General features: G+C 45.8%; 2 protein-coding genes across 3 annotated transcripts in view; both read right to left on the bottom strand.

The window, feature by feature from the left end:
* LOC113407127 (gastricsin-like) overlaps positions 1–5,388 on the bottom strand; it is an 8,181-nt gene extending 2,793 nt beyond the window's left edge. The window contains exons 1-5 of the mRNA XM_026655210.1: positions 5,333–5,388; positions 4,925–5,075; positions 3,674–3,791; positions 2,308–2,426; positions 1,306–1,505 (exon numbers count right to left, since the gene is read on the bottom strand). Of these exons, the coding sequence (XP_026510995.1) occupies positions 1,306–1,505; positions 2,308–2,426; positions 3,674–3,791; positions 4,925–5,075; positions 5,333–5,388 (644 nt within the window). The remainder of the gene's footprint in view (positions 1–1,305; positions 1,506–2,307; positions 2,427–3,673; positions 3,792–4,924; positions 5,076–5,332) is intronic.
* A 6,851-nt stretch (positions 5,389–12,239) lies between these two features.
* LOC113407126 (fibroblast growth factor receptor substrate 3-like) overlaps positions 12,240–18,120 on the bottom strand; it is a 28,452-nt gene continuing 22,571 nt past the window's right edge. For both annotated transcript variants that reach the window (XM_029912307.1, XM_026655208.2), the window contains exon 8: positions 12,240–13,026. In XM_029912307.1, coding sequence (XP_029768167.1) covers positions 12,870–13,026 — 157 coding nt within the window. In that variant the 3' untranslated portion in view covers positions 12,240–12,869. The remainder of the gene's footprint in view (positions 13,027–18,120) is intronic.

Genomic DNA, 18,120 nt, shown 5'->3' with positions numbered 1-18,120 from the left:
GCCCCCTGCCACACCCCAACCCCCTGCCACATCCCACACCCCAACCCGCTGCCCTGAGCCCCCTGCCACATCCCACACCCCGACCCCCTGCCCTGAGCCCCCTGCCACATCCCACACACCAACCCCCTGCCACATCCCACACCCCTCCCGCACCCCAACCCCCTGCCCTGAGCCCCCTGCCGCACCCTGCACACCACCTGCACCCCAACTCCCTGCCCTGAGCCCCCTGCCGCATCCCACACCCCTCCTGCACTCCCTGCCCTGAGCCCCCGCCGCACCCTGCACCCTTTCTGCACCCGCTGGGGGCAGCGTTGGGGTGTGGACTTCGGGGAAGGGGTTGGATTGGGGCAGGGAAGGGGTGGAAAGAGGTGGGGCCTAATGGAAGGGGTGGAGTGCTGGCGGGGCCAGGGGCAGCAAGTGGGGGGTGTCAGTGATGTGGCCCTCGGTTCAATGCACTAGTCCTCATGTGGCCCGTGTGGTCATTTGAGTTTGAGACCCCTGATCTAGACCATTCCTGACAGGTGTTTGTCTAACCTGCTCTTAAAAATCTCCAATGACGGGAGATTCCACAACCTCCCTAGGCAATTTATTCCAGCGCTTAACCACCCTGACAGCTAGGAACTTTTTCCTGATGTCCAACCTAAACCTCCCTTGCTGCAATTTAAGCCCATTGCTTCTTGTCCTATCCTCAGAGGTTAAGAAAAACAATTTTTCTTCCTCCTCCTCGTAACAACCTTTTACATACTTGAAAGCGGTCATCATGTCCCCTCTCAGTCTTCTCTTCTCCAGACTAAACAAACCCAGTTTTTTCAATCTTCCCTCCTAGGTCATGTTTTCTAGACCTTTAATCATTTTTGTTGCTCTTCTCTGGACTCTCTCCAATTTGTCCACATCCTTCCTGAAATGTGGCGCCCAGAACTGGACACAATAGTCTAGTTGAGGCCTAATCAGAGTGGAGTAGAGCAGAAATGGTACAGTGAAGCCTAGAGACTGTAGCCCCTAAGGAACATGCTACGTCTGATTGGGTAGAACCTTCACCACAGGGAGGGGAAGGTGAATGACCTCAGTGAGCTTCCCCATACTGACCGGTTTGCCCAGCTCTGAGTGGGAAAAGAAGGGGCTGCAGAGAAGCAGCACACATTTCCAGGGGAAAGGATGAAGTCTGCTCCTAACCATTATTCTGCTGTTGGCCCTCCTCAGGGCATGGGAGACCAGAGGAGCTGACACAAAGGGAAAAGGATCATGGGAAATATAAAGACAGCAGACGGGCTTAAAGAGACAGGGGAATAGCCTCCTCCTACTTACCCACTCAGGTAGAAGCTGAAGAGCGGGGCACTGATGAGGTTCTCCTGGATCAGACCTTGCATCACAGTAGTGGCACCGCCAGCAGCAATGGCAGGGAAACCCAGACCGAGGATCCCATCGAACTGAGCATAGACAAAGTCGGTGCCAGGCTCAGTCTCACTCAGGCCAAACTCCTGTTTTGTGATGGAAACGTCCTGGATCTGCAGAGCAAGAGATGGGAATAGCCATTACAACCAGACAGAGCAAGCAGGCCACTGAACCTAGCAAACCCAGGAAGGAGAACTTTGGGTGCACTTATCTAACCAGCCAAGAAATCTCAGAGCACTTTCTGTGGGTATCATCACCTCCATTTTATAGATAGGGAAACAGGCACAAACAGGGGAAGCTATTTACCTAAAGCTTACCCAGCCCGTCAGAAACAGAGTTGAGAGTAAAAACCAGATCTCCCGACTCCCACTACTAGACCACGCTGCCTCTTACAATAATATGTTGTTACTACTAGCAAGACCCACTGAGGCTCAGACATTCCTCCAAAGCTCTGCAACTAGTGGATGTCCAACTAAAGAAAGGCTTCCCAGCTACAGGTGCCTCTCCATACACAGCCCGGGGGTCTGAAGGTTCACGGTGTTGAAAAAAGAATGCTGAGTGCCTTGGGTTTTGTTTGAAATACTCCCAAACATCCTGTTCCCCAACCACCTCATTTCTGAAAGCCCACTTCAAAAACCCAGATTATATCCTTATCATCTGGAGATTAAAAGTGGAATAGATGTCTCGGTTCTGGCCCTCGGCAAGGCATTGTTTGAACAGAAAATTCCCCAATGAGTGATGGGCCGTATATTCACTAGCTAGAGTGAGTGATCTCAGCCCCCTCATGGCAGGGCCTACAGGGGAAATCAGAGACTTTCTACCGCTGCCTGCTGAAGGAGTTCGGATGCTAGCACCTGCCAGCTCATGCGAAGCTCAAATAACTATGTCATCTCCTCAGCTGATGCTATTACTTACTGTCACGGTGTCATAGCCAAAGACTCCAGTGAGACTGCCACTGCCGTACTGCAGAGAGAAGGTCTGTCCATTGGAAGAGTAAGTGGAGGAGTCATTGGGGTTGAACAGAGTGTGGGTGGCTAGAGGTAAACACAGATCAGCGTCAGTTGTCAGCTTGTGCAAATAACCGATTCAGAGTCGAAGCTCCCCACCCCGAACTGAGCCCAACACTAATCCCCTCTAGAAATGTCCAATAATGGCAAAACTTGACCTTTCTGTAGCACCTTCCCCCTGCGGTTCTCCAACACTTTGCACCCGTTACTAATCAATTAAGCCTCACCGCTCCTCTTTGAGGTAGGTCTAATCACCCGCACTTTACAGGTGGGGGATGAAGGCACAAAACAGGGCAGTGACTTGCCCAATGAGACACAACCCGGCCCCACAATCCTGTTCTTTAGCCACGGGACCATCCTTCCCTGGCTTGCCTCTTTCTTTGCATGCAGCCGTCTGAAACTGTCACATGTGCCTACACTGATTGAAACAGTTTTTTGGGGCTTCAGACACCTCAGCAGTGGAGCTGTTATGGGACTGAAAGCATTTGAATAGGAATTTCTACCCTTTGTAATACACGGATTGATTTTATTTTTATAGACATATAAACAGGGTAAGAAATAACGCTGCTGTAGAAGATCCAAGAAAGACAACTGTGAAGGTCTGGACATGTGTCAAGAGCAGACGCAGGAAGGATACCAGACAGGGTGAAAGATACCAAATTGCAAGCAGGTAGAAATAGAGGAAGACCAAGGATGCGCTGGACGGACATGGTGGAGACTGACATACAACAAAAGGTTCAAAGATGAACAAAGCCACGAAGCTGGTACGAGGTAGGAAGTGGTGGACAGACTTTGTTCGGCCTCAAGGGTCACAGCTGAGCTGATGGATGGGAAGCAAAGAAGAGAAGAATAATTTGTGTGTCCGTGTGTGTATTATATAATCAAACAGTATCTATTTTAAATTATGTGCGCGTGTATATCTAAAAATAAATCAATTATTATTTGAATTCCCGTAAGAACCTAGGAGCCCCAGTCATGGACTAGCCCCCACTGTGCCAGGCGCTGTACAAACAGAACAAAAAGAGGGTCCCCGCCCCACAGAGCTTCCAAACTACGTAAATGACATGCGCTTCCATAGTCTTGGCTATCTTTCTGTCTGCAGTGGGACTTCAGAACACTGCTAGCATATTGGGATTTGAAGGGCGTCTACATTATTCCTGACGAACAATCCGGATTACGGCTCGGTCAGTGCCCAGGATGGGATACTGTGATAGAGAACCTCCCTCCATGGTAGAGACATTTCCATCGGCCCCTTGTGCATGGCGATTACTCACTGCAGGCCTGGCTCTGGCAGTACGTCGAGGGCACCCACAGGTTGGAGGAGCCGGTGTCGAAGAGAACCAGGAAGCTCTGGGGTGGGGTTCCAATGCTGATTGCCCCATAGTAGGACATCTAGAGAAAAGGGGGCATTCTTTTCATCACAGGTTCTCCTCCTCATGATCCATGTCACTTGCCAACCAATAGTACTATTGAGCATGCTGGAGACAGTCACTGCCATCTGCACCACATACGTAATCTCAAACCAATGGGGCTGCCAGGTGGGTGGATGGTGACAAGAGACGGTGGAATCTCATGCAGTTAGAGGTTTTGCAAAGAACTCCAACTCTGCTAGAGGGTTTCCAAAAAAGGGCAAACTTTCCCCCCTTCCATTTTAACCCTTCGCTTTCCTCCAGAGAGATTCAATTTCTTAAATATATATTCTAGCTAGAGGGCAGCCTGTGCTCTTTATTAGGGCCGAGAGAATTGTTGGGTCTTTTACTCCTCACAGAACAAAAATCTATATGGAGGAACCACAGGGCATAGCTGAGTCCCAAATAACTGTGTTTACTAACTACAGCAGAACCTCAGAGTTACGAACAGCAGAGTTCTGACCTGATTGGTCAGCCACACACCTCATTTGGAACTGGAAGAACACAATCAGGCAGCAGAGACCAAAAAGAAAAGCAAATACTGTACAGTACAGTACTGTGCTAAATATAAACGACTAAAAAAATAAAGGGAAAGTTTAAAAAAAAGATTTGACAAGGTAAGGAAATTGCTCCCGTGCTTGTTTCAAAATGGCTAAAAGCAGCATTTTTCTTCTACATAGTAAAGTTTCAAAGCTGTGTTAAGTCAGTGTTCAGTTGTAAACGTCTGAAAGAACAACCAGAACATTTTGTTCAGAGTTACGAACATTTCAGAGTTACAAACCACCTCCAGTCCTGAGGTGTTCGTAACTCTGAGGTTCTACTGTAGACACAAACACGCAAGGCTTAGCTACATACATGTGGCTGCTCTGGTTGGCTGCTCTAGAACACGGTGACCACCATGAGAGGGCTCACAAACTATTTAAAGGGATACTACCCGATTCCTGTACACTACAAGAACCGTCCTACAGAAGATGGGCTGGTGCAAGTTGGAGATCATATTTTCCATTTGAATTTCTCGCTTTCCTCCCATCCTTGCTCCATGGTTGACAGCCTCTATCTTTTCCTTGTCTCTGCTCCATTTTTGTCATTATTTTTTCCAATCAGGCACATACTCACATCCAGGTAGTTAACCAGGGCCTCATAGGCAACAGCAAAGTTGTTGAAGTACTTGCTGGCTGGGTCATACTTGTGGTTCTTCAGGTAGTCCCTGAGTACGCCCTTCTCCTTCATCACCTCCCGCATGGATTTGAATTTCTTCAGGGGGATTCTGCACAGAACAGAAAGACAGCGATCAAGTCTCCCCTCAGTAGCACTGCCCCCATTTTACAGATAAGTAAACTAATGCAGAGAGAGATTAAGTGATTCGTCCAAGGTCACAGAGCCTGTCAGTGGCAGTGCCAAGGACAGAACCCAGGAGTGCCACTCTCCTTCTCAAACCACTCCCCACAACGTTCCTATTCTTTCCTTCACACCAGCATAATCAGCAATCGCTGTCAAGTGGCCACACTGTTATTCCATGCTCACCTCACCATCCCCTCTGAGAGGTGGAGACACACCAAGGCGAGGATCAGCCACTTCATGATGCTCTTCTTTTGCAAGCAGTTTCTAAACAGTCCCCCAGTTCAGTCCTGGACACCGCGGTGGCTGAGGTTGGAGTCCCAGGCTCCCTGCCTATATACCCAAAGGGTGCACTGTTGTCTCCGCCTCCTTTTGCCACTATCTCATTCACATATCAGAAGCTTATCAACTGTCAATAACACTTCATGCTGCGGCTTGCCCTAACAGGGCTAAGGGCCCTTTATCTCAAGAACAGCTGCTTAATCAGAAGGCTAATTGCCATTTTACTTTTAAATTACTCTTTGAAGAGAAATGTTGGAATGATAAGAGGAATCGAAGTTCTTAAACTCCCAAAACACCCAACAACCCACCAGCTTGTTCCCCTTTATCTTCCACTTGCTTGCAGTCTGATAGTTCTATCGCATGTTTTCTCCAAAGGAGGAAAAGTTTGATCACACACAGTAGCTGGCTTATAATGGAAAGAACAACAAGATTATAATAGTTTTGGGTGACCTGCATTGTTTCCATCCCAATACTCACCTGTAACTTTTCAAGAGGCCAGACAAGTACAAGGGTATGTAATGTTCCTCAGAGAACAAAACATGGTGGTGTGGGTTGCATATCGAAACAGCCTCTGCTGATTAGGGGAGCTCCATTCACCTTGGAAGGCAGGAATGTCCCCATTGTGGCCTTTTAAAAACAACCAAGGGGTGAATTTTAGGGAAGGATTTTTATAACCCCCAAGAGCCCCATTGTTTGTGCAACTGTATGTTTAATTTGCATTTGCAGTTACACTGAGTGCGTGACAGTACATCAAATCTTTGCATGTAAGTACAGTAAAAATTGCAGTAGTGAGGCCAGCTAAGTACTTAAAAGAGATTATGCAAGGTTAGGTGAGACTCTTACATGCAAAAAACCAAACATTAAAGTCATCATTAGCCCCACAAATATCCAATTTGCCCTCAAAAGTAATTGCAGGTGCACTGGTAACGCTTAACCTTAACTCTGCCCAGTAGTTACACTAATGGAGCAGTGGGAGATGCACAAAAAGTGTCTTTAAAAATCAGTTTTGTCTAAGCTGAGATACCAAACACTAAAATGCCTTAATCGTAATCTTATTGCTATTAAATGGTGTCACTACAGAGCAGAGTTAGTTATTTGGGTGCCTTCACCGTGCATTTCCGTTTCTTAATAAAAATCTTAACTCTGAATTTCTTGGGTTTGGAGATGATCACGGTCCTGTTTTTCACCTTGCCATACTGAGATGCACTCTAAACCTTAATTCCATTTTAATCGTTTTTTGTCTGGGACTTAATAGAATACTTAGGGTTGCCAACATTGTATTTCAAAAATAAAGGCCGGTTTTCATAGCGCGCGCACACACACATCGATCTGGCTGACACTGCGGAGAGGTGGGGGTGGCAACTTGCCAAAACTTGGTGTCTGTAGTTTGCATATTTATTATTATTATTAAGCAACACTCACCAGGGTATTTCTTGCTGCTTTTTGCAGCTCCTGATCCTCTTGTGCGGTGAGGAAGAAATCTCTGCAGGGTGCCATTTCAGATTTCAATGCCGGGTGAAGGCCCAACTTTCAGCAGGGGGTCCAGAGGCCACTTTGGCATGACGGAGGAGCGGCCGGGACTAATTTGAACAGCATTGAGACGCCATACAGCCAGGTCAAGTTGCCAACTGGCGGCACTTCACAAAGTGCAATCCCAGTGGTGGAGCACGGTTCTGCCCCTGATTTCAGGTGCCAGAGTGATCCTCCGGACCACCCTGGCTGCTGGCAGTGCTACACTCCTGGTTGAAATACGGGATAAAAGGCACTCGTAGTGATTTTGTATTTAAATAAGGGGCATCCCTTATAACACAGGACTGTTGTTATCCCTATGGAGGCACAGCCCAGCAGACCACCGGGGGCGGAGAGCTCTGATCATAAACTCGATCACCCTTGGATCTGCAAGGGAGACTTTATCAATGGCCTTGGAGGACGAAGCCCCCCTGTGCACAGGACAGGAACAGCAAAACCTTCCCCACTACTCGGCAGCAACTAGCTCAACTCCTGCGTCCGTCAGCTGGGGCCACCACTTCATCATCCAGTTCCCATCGATACCCTCCAACGTCAATCCCTGTCCTGACCATTATCGCTGTTTGCTCCTGAGCCCCGAGTCAGGTGGATTCTGACACGAGCTGCTAGGGGAGCGAATTCCAGATGTGCATCACTCGCTAGGAGAAAAACCCCTCTGGACATTTCATCTATACTTCAGAGGTTCCAGTTCCAGGGGCAACAGTGTTGTCCTGTTGCTGCTAAGTTCACAGGGAGCTTCACTTGCACCCTTGTGATCGACTGTGGTGGGTTTTGCAAAGATTTCACAGGGGGAAGGGCCAGAAGGGACCATTTCGGTCATCTAATCTGAGCTCCTGCATAACACAGACCAGAGCATTTCACCCAATCATTCCTGAATCAAGTCCAGTGTCTGGATCAAACCACCAGTGTGTAGCCCTGTTCTGAGTGCATTGTGGCTACTTCCGGCAGATAGCTGGGGATGGGAGGTGTCTGTCTCCCCTTTCCCCCACCCCCCACCCCACTTTCTTTTTAAACTGTCACTTTGTCAACACTGGAAGAACTTTTCACGCCAATCAAGTCTTATGGAATTGCTTCCTCCATAGTCTCTTTTCCTAACTGCAGATGGGTAAATTCTTCAGCCTATTGACACAAAAGCAGTCCCATACTTTGCAGCAGTTTAGATGTCTGATCTCCTGGATATCGGTGGGAACAGGGAGAGGTGCAGAACAGCAAGGAGAAGGAAGACTCTCAAGCTTAGCTACGCAAGCAGCAGCTCTTACCCTCCACCCCCAAAGACTGTGACTGTTCTCAGCAGAGGTATATGCTACGTGGCCCATATCCTGTTCTCTGGATTTTTATTATAAAAGGGCAAATATAAATATCAGCTCACTCAAGGGGACCCTTATCACCAAGGGCCTAGATAAACAGTGGAAACTGCTCGCCCCATGGGCCAAAATTACAGAAAAGCAAATTGAACGTGGGTGGGAAAGGGGCATGGAACGAACCCTGTTACCCCACCTCACACACTCAGATCTGATTTGGTCTTGCAGAATGTTCCTCTCCTTCAAGCTCCATTAAAAATGGGCAAGAGGCCAGGTGCCTGGTTGTATCAGCTGAAGCCTGATTTATTGCCAACACTAGAAATGTAAGAATTGCTAAACTGGTTCAGAGCAATGACCTGTCTAAGTCCAGGATCCTGTGGCCATCATTAGCAGATGCTTCATGGGTCACTGCAATGAACATCATAGTGGACAATTATGGAGTAACCTGCTCCTAAAGGAACTTTATTCCTGACTCCAGGCAGTAGTGGTTGTTGTATGCCCTGAAGCATGAAGGTTTATAGTCCTCGTGCATTTTCTATCCTGTCTGACCCAAACATGGATGTTCTCATTATTGATCTAAATATCTACTCATCTGACATCCTACCAATTTTTTTAGGTTCAATTATCTTTTGTGGCAATGAGTCCCATACGTTAATTACATACTGTGTAAAAAATGTATTTTCTTCCGTCAGTTCTAAAATGCACTGCCTTTCAGTTTTATTGGATATTGATTTGGTTTTGTCTTAAGAAGTTACTAGGGTACACAGGAGCATCTGAGACTTCTCTATTGCAGTCATTATTTCATATTCCTCTCTCATGACCCCTTTTATTCATCTCCTCTCCAAAACAGATAGTATGATGAGTCCTGGAAAGGCTTCAGTGTGAAGAGAGTGGGGACTATCACCCAGCTCTGCCCCTTTCTCTTTCTGCTAACATGCTTTTTGTAGACGGGGAGACCAGAACTGAACAAATCAGTGAACTTCAGAGTCATCTAGGCAATTTGGCTACACAACATTCACTCATTTCAATGAGAGGTGGGTGGATGAATCATAGTCAGCTTTGACAATCTCAACCAGAATCCCAGGTTCAGATGTAGTGTTAATTGAGAAAATCGGCATAACTACACAGTACTATTTTCAATCTCTATCTTTAGAACACATTATTTAGTTTTCTGGCCACTACTATACACCAAGCCGGGGTTTTCATCAAGTTGACCTCAGTAACACCAGGGTCTTTTCCTTGTGTCATTTCTATCAGTTTAGAACCTAGTAAGCTGAATTTTATCTGCCATCATTAGTTCTTTGCCAACTTCTCTGGTTTTAACCTAAATAATCATTGTGTCTGCAAATGTTGCCACTGCTTCATTCATCCCAACCCATATCATTAATATAATAAACACTGGCCTTAGCGTGGACCTTTGTGGCATACTGCAGTGTTAACCTTTTGACAGATTGAAAATTGGCCATTGACTCCTCTTTCTTTTCTGTCTCTTAGCCAGTTTCTGATCCATGACAGAATTTTCTCTCTCACTCCTGTGATCGTTCAGTTTTCTTAAGAACTTCTTTGTGAGGGACTTTGCCAAAGGCTTTTTAAAGCCCAGATAAGTTCTATCAACCAGTCCTCCTTATTCACTACTTGGTCAAACAAGCTCAAAAAATTCTAGTAGATTAGAGAAGCATGATTTTCCCTAACTGGAACTGTCCCCAAGTCTTGTGATATGTGGTGGTTTCCTTAACGGTCACACCACTGAAATCAAAGGATTCTCAGATTTCATTAAAAAAAAAAAAAACCCACACATTTATAGCGCTGTTTGCAGAGAAACCCTGAAAGCATGACCCCTAAAGCACAAAGAAAGTCCCCAAATACTTATTTTTTAAAAAGCGTATGATTTTAAGCCAATCTCATGATTTTGGGGGGGTCTGATGTAATTTTCAAATGCTTGAGATTGGCAATACTGCTACTGCCTGCAGTTTGAACTATTTGGGTACATTTCACAGCTGATAAGAAGTTCAAACAGGAGCCTTTTATTAAGTGATAGCTCAAAGCTAAATAGATTGTAGCTAGTAAGCACTTTGGGGCCTCAAGTCTCTTTCTCCATCTCCTCCCATTGTCCTTATTATGCTTTGCTCGATGGTGCCCCTTTGTGCTTGGCACAGCCTCCAAAATCCCACCAGCCAAGAAGCTCCCCTCAAATAACTTCAAACATACCTCCCTTGCGATGCCCCTTCACTTCCTTTCATTGGAACCAGTGGTCTCTGTATTGTATTATCCAGGTTAGATTTAAGCTCTTTTGAGCAGGAACTGTCATTCATATTCCACAAAGCACTCTCTATAAACAGTGAGATTTTCAAGGGTCCACATGCAGCCAGGTGCTTACATTCCATTTTGCCTTTGAAAATCTCCCGCAACATGGCAAAAGTAGTGAATAACCAGGCAGAGGCTGTTGCTGGAGGCAGGATACTGGATCTTGATGGAGCAATGGGCTGATCTCACATGGAAAAGCCTATGTTCCGTTGCTTGGGAAAGGCACAGGACTGGAACAGCAACAGGTCAGAAATGAAGTGCATTGGCGTAACTGTTTGTGGGGAGCCCAGGACTGGTAAAACAGAGCGTAGTGTAGGTCAGGGCTAGGGTGCATTGGCACAACTGTTCATGAGATCAGGAATAGAATAGCAAGAAGTGCTGCAGGCCATGATTGCAGGACACCGGCAGAGCTAGAGGTGGCGTCCAGGACTGAAATAGCATAGGTTACAGGAGGTTGGGATAGAGGTGCATTGGCAGAGCTGTATGGGGAGGCCAAGACTGGCATAGCAGCTCAGGATTCGGAGCACTAGCGGAGTTGCATGAAGGAAAGTGCCTATTTACACTAGGATTGATTCTGGACAGCACGGTGGGTCTCCAACTTAAACGAGCAACTAAAATTCATCTTTAAACTTGACAATTCTCTATTTAACAGCAAACAAGCCACACCCTCCACCAGATAGTCGTCAGATTCCATTTATTCTGTATACATTCTTAGTGCACATTAGAGTAAGACATGAGCGCTCCTCAGCTCACACAGCACTAAGGCTCTTTGCCTTGAAGGTTACACCTGGATGAAATATAAACAGGGACTGAATGGATATCCATAGTAATAACCCACAGAAGTAATTACACAGAAAGACCGATCTCTATGGACAGAGCAGCTTTGAATCCCTGGTGACCAGAGCCCCGAAGTGCCTTTGCTTTTCCGCCACGTCAGAAATATTTAGTATCAAAGACACCAGTACAAGTAAGAACGAGGAGAATCACACAGGATAAGAGCTTGAGGTCAACACAGATGTGCCTGGGCCTTTTGACTTTAGTCACACACACCCACAAAGGAAGGAAACAAATAGGATCCCCTCTTTAGAACCAGCGTGTTCCCCACACCCACTCCCTGGCTTTCATTTCCCAACCTCCAGCCTACCCTATCCCTTAACTTCTTCCCTTTTGGTCCTGTTTGGTAGCAGGAATCCACTCCCCTTCAGCTACCTACACACAGCACTCAGCTTCAGATGAACCAAGCTTGGTGGGAAGACAAACTCTACAGACAGGCTGCAAGGGTGCCATAACAGGTGAGCTGAAATTACTACTAAGCAACTGATGAATGATACTGCACAGTAAGGGTGAAGGCAGATGCAGTTGGGTAGCATCATGCCTACGGAAAACGGGTGGGAAGTGGCTGCGGAGATGACTAAGAGAACTTGTTAATAATATCTAGCTCTTGTATATCGCTTTTAATCCACAGATCTTGAAGTGCTTTACAAAGGAGATCAGTATCATTATGCTCATTTCACAGATGGGGAAACTGAGGCATGGGGAGGTGACGTGATTTTCCCACGGACACCCAGCAGCAAAGCTGAGAATAGAACCCAAGTCTCTTAAGGCCTAGCCAGTGGCCACACTGCACATAGGGATCAACAGAAACAACTGACTGCTCGAGACACACATACCCTCACAGGGGTCTCTGGCATGAGAGGTACAGAAACAATCCCCTTCCAGCATGGGAGAGAGGAGATTCTGAGGGTTAGAGGTATTTAGACGGCCGCTTCCCACTGGAGATAAAGACAGCAACAGCTGGGAATTTTTTCCAGTGGACACAGTGGCTTACATAAAAATACTTGTATAATTTTTTTCGTGTTCAAACCACTCTGTAAACATCAATTAATCCTCACAATACCCTTGTAAGGCAGGTAACTATTACTAGCATTCAGACCAAGAGCGTTACAGTTCCTCTCCATTCCTAGAGAGAAAAGTAGGCATCTAGGCTGTATAAAACAAGCTAAAAATAGACACACTCCTTCAGATTAGACCTATTCCCTGGCAACCACAAATAGATGTCGAGGGAGAGGCAGTCCACCTGCCTAACTTCAAAACCCAAAGAAAAAACACTTAAAAAGTTAAGCCACTCAAAAACCTAAAGAAAATCTCCTCAAGCCGAAAGCCTCCTGGGGACACATGGTCTTTTCCATGTTATCAGCCCCACACAGAACAGATCAGTGCAGGGACGATACCAGAGGAAGCCCTCTGTCCACAGGACAAGCTTTAAGAGATGATGTGTTCCTCATCCTGGAGCCAATTCAGTTCGGGGGCTAATTCCTTTTTGTGTTAGCACATGCGGGGTCTCCAAGGCAGGTACTCACCCATTTACGATGCTGAGCTCCTTGTGTCCAGCGGTGTGACACCAGCCAGATATATAATGCTTTGGAGAGCACCTTTGACTCTTGAGACCAAGGTTTATGAAGGCCACTACAAAAAATGAAACATTCTGGTTTTTGCCTATGTTGTATTAGCTGAGCCGGTCACAGCATGTTTGGAGGGGAGACACTGGGATGTGGATGATGGTTCCTAATTTAATCCACATCCAAGATACAGGTGCACAGGCATTTGGATAGTCCAATAATCTGTTCCTTGCAAGGCTCACGGCAAGATGTGCAAGGAAAAGAAAGGCAACCATTAAAAGAACATGGTATGGAGGAAAATATAGAATGAGAAGATGTCCTGTTTTCTTGTCATGAACTAGAAGGTTTCTAACAAGGATAACTGGGGCCAAATTCATCTCCCGTGTGACCCCACTGAAGTCAGTGGAGTTACAGCAGGGCTGAATTTTCCCCGCAGATTATGAACTCCTCAGGGCATTATTGTGTTATTTTAGATCTGTAACAGTGTCAGGAATACCAATGGTGCTCTATAAATATAAATAATTCCAGACCAAAAGAGAATCATAGGATAAGAGATTCCAACAGAATTACAGGCTACCTACAATCTATTATCCAAAGCAACTGCTAATCAAACAGAGCAAGGAACTTGGTGGTGAGGAAAAGTCAAATAAAAAAGGTCCAAGCCTGTTCAACCTGCCCCTGAAAACTCCCATCTTCTACCTGAGAATGTCCCACATCTGACCACTAGAGGAAGCTATGAGGCTGGATAACACCACACCACACTTGTTAACATTGAAACCTCATCAACAGGGGCTTCCCTTCTTTTTCTGGTCCCTGAAGCTCTAATGCAGCAGAGCTCATGCTGCACTCCATGAACTGTTTTCCTGGCTGTCGAAAACGAGGCAACAGGACGGAGATTGGGAGAGGACCTTGTCCATGGAAGGAGATCTCACCCTTATGAAGCTGCCAGAGAATGAAAGAGCAGTGGAGCCACTGGTCTAATACATTCCTGGCTAACTCAAGTCAGGTGACCAGGGCAGTGTCTCCCCCAAGCCCATGAGATGACTAACTGCCTTAAGAAGCCTTTATCTATTCACAGTGTGGCCAATTGGTTCTCCCTCTTTGCCTGCACAGATTCTCTCTCCATCCCCTGAAGTCTTCCCACCCAGCTCGAAAGCTGAACTTGACCTTCTGTGCTATGGATACATGGGTCCAATGAGCATTAAATTGTAAATTCACTTCTACTCAGCCATCCCCTAGAGCCAATCTGCCCCTGGCACTTTTCTCTTGAACCTCTTCATGAGACCTGCAACTTCTCATGAACAAAACCTGCTGAGTCAAACACTGCACTCCTCTTACCCAAGGATGCCATAAGGAACGGAGAATTCGAGAGAGAGTAAATCAAGACACAGCCAGATGGCAATTTGCAAAATCAAACTCCAAATCAAACCACACATGTACTAAATCAGAACCACCCAGGATAAAATCAGAGGCTTCTTCTATAACCTCGGTGATGAGAGAACTTCTAGCTACTTCATCTCCCCTCCTTAGCAGGTACATCATTCATTATCAACCACTATAAACTGGATTATAGCTTTGATAAGGCAACCAAGTCAAAGTGTCAGAATCTCTATGTACTTATATGGCCTTCATCACCATAGTATCCCAACCACAAGTGCCTTACAACACCCCTGTGAGGTAGGGAAACTGAGGCACAGGGTAGCGTGACTTGCCCAGGGTCATCCAGGAAGTCTGAGGCCGAGACAATAATTAAACACCTATCGCCCTAATCCCAACCCCATGTACTAGACACTAGACATTTGAATGGCATTGCAGACCGGGGCACATTAGGAGCTTCAGCCTATGTGGGTGCACTGGGGAGGAAGCCCCACAGAGCTGTGTTGCTAACAAACAGCACCTTGAAGAGACCCGTCTGATTTATTCCAGCCTCTCAGCTCATTTAGAGTTTTGGAAATACTCATTCAGGTATATTGGCTGTTCCCCCCAACTCCCCCACTCTAGAGAGAGAACACTATGACAGCAAACTCTACAACATGGCCCCAGGCCTCACCTATTACATTACACCTGATTTGACTTCTCCAAAGACAGGTAAGCACTCACCTGTACAGATGAGTGGCTTTGGATACACTTAAAGGAACCCAATGTTTCTGCCAAAAGGCAATGAAGGCCCCTCCCCTTTCGATGGGAAAGGACAGGGTCTGAGATATCTTATTCCAATGCCGGGAACCATATTGATCCTGGGTGTAACCCTACCAAAGCTAATGAGGCTGCAACCAGGAGGAATTTGGTCCAATGGTCAAGGAGTCCTCTTCTGCTATTGCAGTAGTGTCAAGAGTCCTTTGTGATCTTGGGGTGGTTCTAGCCAATAGCAAGCCCACATGGGGCAGAATGGGGAAATTTACCTTTTTGTCTGGGACTAGATTAGCTTTGCTGTTAAACCTCCTAGGCCCTGATCCGGCAAGGCAATGAGACTCAGTGAGAGTGGAGGATGCTCAGTAATTCATAGGCTTGGGCCCCACATCACCTGAGGTCACTTCGCATGATTTACTGAAAGAAAGAAAATGGCACAAGCCTTATAAGTGCCTTAGCACCATCTGCCAAATGAGTGAGTGCATGACAAATAACTTATAGGATCTTCTTTCTTAGCTCAGTCCTTCTCATCCTTCCCTCTCAGCCTTTCATCTCCATCAAGAGATGATCCTGAAGTCCTAGGATTGCCACCACCAGGCCACTCCCAATTTTAAAGAGAGGCACACTTTCTAAATCTGATCAGAGTCACCAGCAAATGCAGAAAACTTCACAACAGAGTGGAGTTACCACAATACAACAGGGATGATGGCTCCTGTCATATACTGTTTTTTCCTGTCTCCCCCTTACTCTCAAAGGTGCTTAGACTGTCCACACTATGACTTACACCATGCTAGTAAGAACTCCTCTTCAACGTAGGTGTTGCTAGGGCTGTTTCCCAGGCCAATGTGGACAGCGACTTTTCCATTTCATCTGCACTACAAATACAGCTGTAAACAGGGCACCAAACACAGGCTAAAGCCTCAGACATTTCCCATCTGCATTACAAGAACTGCTTTCACTGTGCGGGCGACAGGCATGTGGTAACCAGATCCCCTAATACTGTCGTAGTGTAGATGGACGCAATGTCCGAGAATTAGGTTATAAAATCATGCTACATACAACAATGGGGAGATAGCCAGCTGGGGCATCTTGTGGGTGCATCACAGCATGGTCTGATTAACCTAGTTCTCAGAAAACTATTGCTGATCAGAGGAATTGTGATAGGGCCCTGCTAAAGATGCTTGTTAGCATAATTAGAACTGTAATGTGGACAAGGCCTGAAAGTCTGCGGTTCATGCAGGCTAAGCAGAATACGGGACAGAGAGAAGTGCTATTTCTTTTATCCCTATGTTAAGAGCACTCATCTAGCAGCAGGCAACTATTATCCTGTGACCACTTCTTACTTCGTGGTCATTTGTGACCAACATTATTTTGTAAACAGCCCCGCTAATCACTTTTTAAAACCCATCTTAGATGTGGGGAAATAAAAACATTTTATCCTCTCCGTTAACTAAATAAACCTGTTAGATCAATACATTTGCTACAGACCAATGAGGAAGTGATAAAGGTATTAGAGGACTTGATTTACTGCTGTGGATGTGTGCCAGGTTCCCCACATCCCTAGTCATAACAACACTAAGCTAGATAGTTCATCATGCCAAATGCTAGCAACAAATTCCTAGAATAGACCCTGATCCGGGCTGCAAGTGAAGTCAATGGAAGGATTCAGCAGACTTCAGTGAGTGCTGGATTGGTCCAATGAAGCACTATAATAGGTAACAACATTTGCCCATAAAAGGGCAATTCAAAGCCCACCGAAGACAGTGGGAGTCTTTCCACTGACTTCGATGGGCTTTGGATCAGGGCCTACATGAATACAGATACATTAATACAGTGCATCTGCAGCAACAGCTGCCATGTAACTCTAATATGTTCGTATTGTGACTTTTAAAGACATTCTGTCAAGATCAAGCACACATTTAACAAAACCTATATCCTGACTTGTTTTACAAATTTGTTTTTTTTTTTTTTGGCCTGGATGTTTTGCACATCTCAGCTGGGTGAGCAAAACTAGACAAGTCAATTTAAATTCAGCAGTTAGTCAGTTTCAGCTAAAGATTCTCAGGCATTGTCCAGTGCTGTAATGTCTGAGATGCAAAAGCTACAACGGAGGGTGATGTTTAACCCTTAAAAAAAAAGCCTCTTCATTGAGATTGTTCATGAAAATATTTTTATACAGTTACTTAAAAAAAAAAAAATTCTTCCTCACTCCCAATGAAACCTAAATGTGGGGCATAAACTACGTGACAGTTTCCCTATAAATAAAGTCAGTTCACATATTAAAAATAATTAGCTTCTGTTATAGAACAAAAATAAGAGCTGGACTGAAGCCTGGAAGACAAGAGGTCAAAGGCTTGCCAAAACTCACTCACTTCTGAAGGTGGTGGTGGTGTTTGGTATTTGTAATGCAGACACCAAGCCAATGAGAAGAATCATAACTCTACAAATGGGGAGGAGTTCCTGACCTAAGGGTAAAGAGATTATATGGATACCCATCAGCTTTACTTATTTGTAGGGCTTGGCTACATTCCTTGCCATTGCTCCTAAAAGACTCACTTTTCAAGGCAGCACTACAGCACCGAAAAGAAGTTGGGTTTGTTAGCGCTGGAAAGAATCTCAGAAATCGACAGATTATGCTTGTGACTGCCAGGGCCGAGATATAAGCAGATGAACCAGCTTTTCCCTTTCACTGACTCTAGTCTGTTAACATACCAATGGCAAGGACATCATAGGAAGGTTTGGATGGCTCGATTTGCCAACCCCGAGCGAGCTTTCAGAGAATTGGATGGCATGATTCCAATCCTGCAGAAGAGGGTGAGGGAGTTTCAAAACAATAAGGCAGAAGTGAATATAATTCCAAGAGCTCTTTTACGTCTCATAGAAATGAGAGGGAATAGCAAAGTGGAATCAGTGAATGCCTCATGCTGCAGAGATTGGTGTGGTCTGTAGCAAGTGAAACCATACACAGAATGTTATCATTGGAACATCCCACAGTGGAAGAGAAGTAGAACGTCACGCGCAAGTTTTTTCT

The sequence above is a fragment of the Terrapene carolina genome, unplaced genomic scaffold (genome assembly GCF_002925995.2).
Source record: "Terrapene carolina triunguis isolate 2854851 unplaced genomic scaffold, T_m_triunguis-2.0 Scaffold198, whole genome shotgun sequence".
NCBI lineage: Eukaryota > Metazoa > Chordata > Testudines > Emydidae > Terrapene > Terrapene triunguis.
This window is presented reverse-complemented; position numbering and strand designations above follow the sequence as displayed.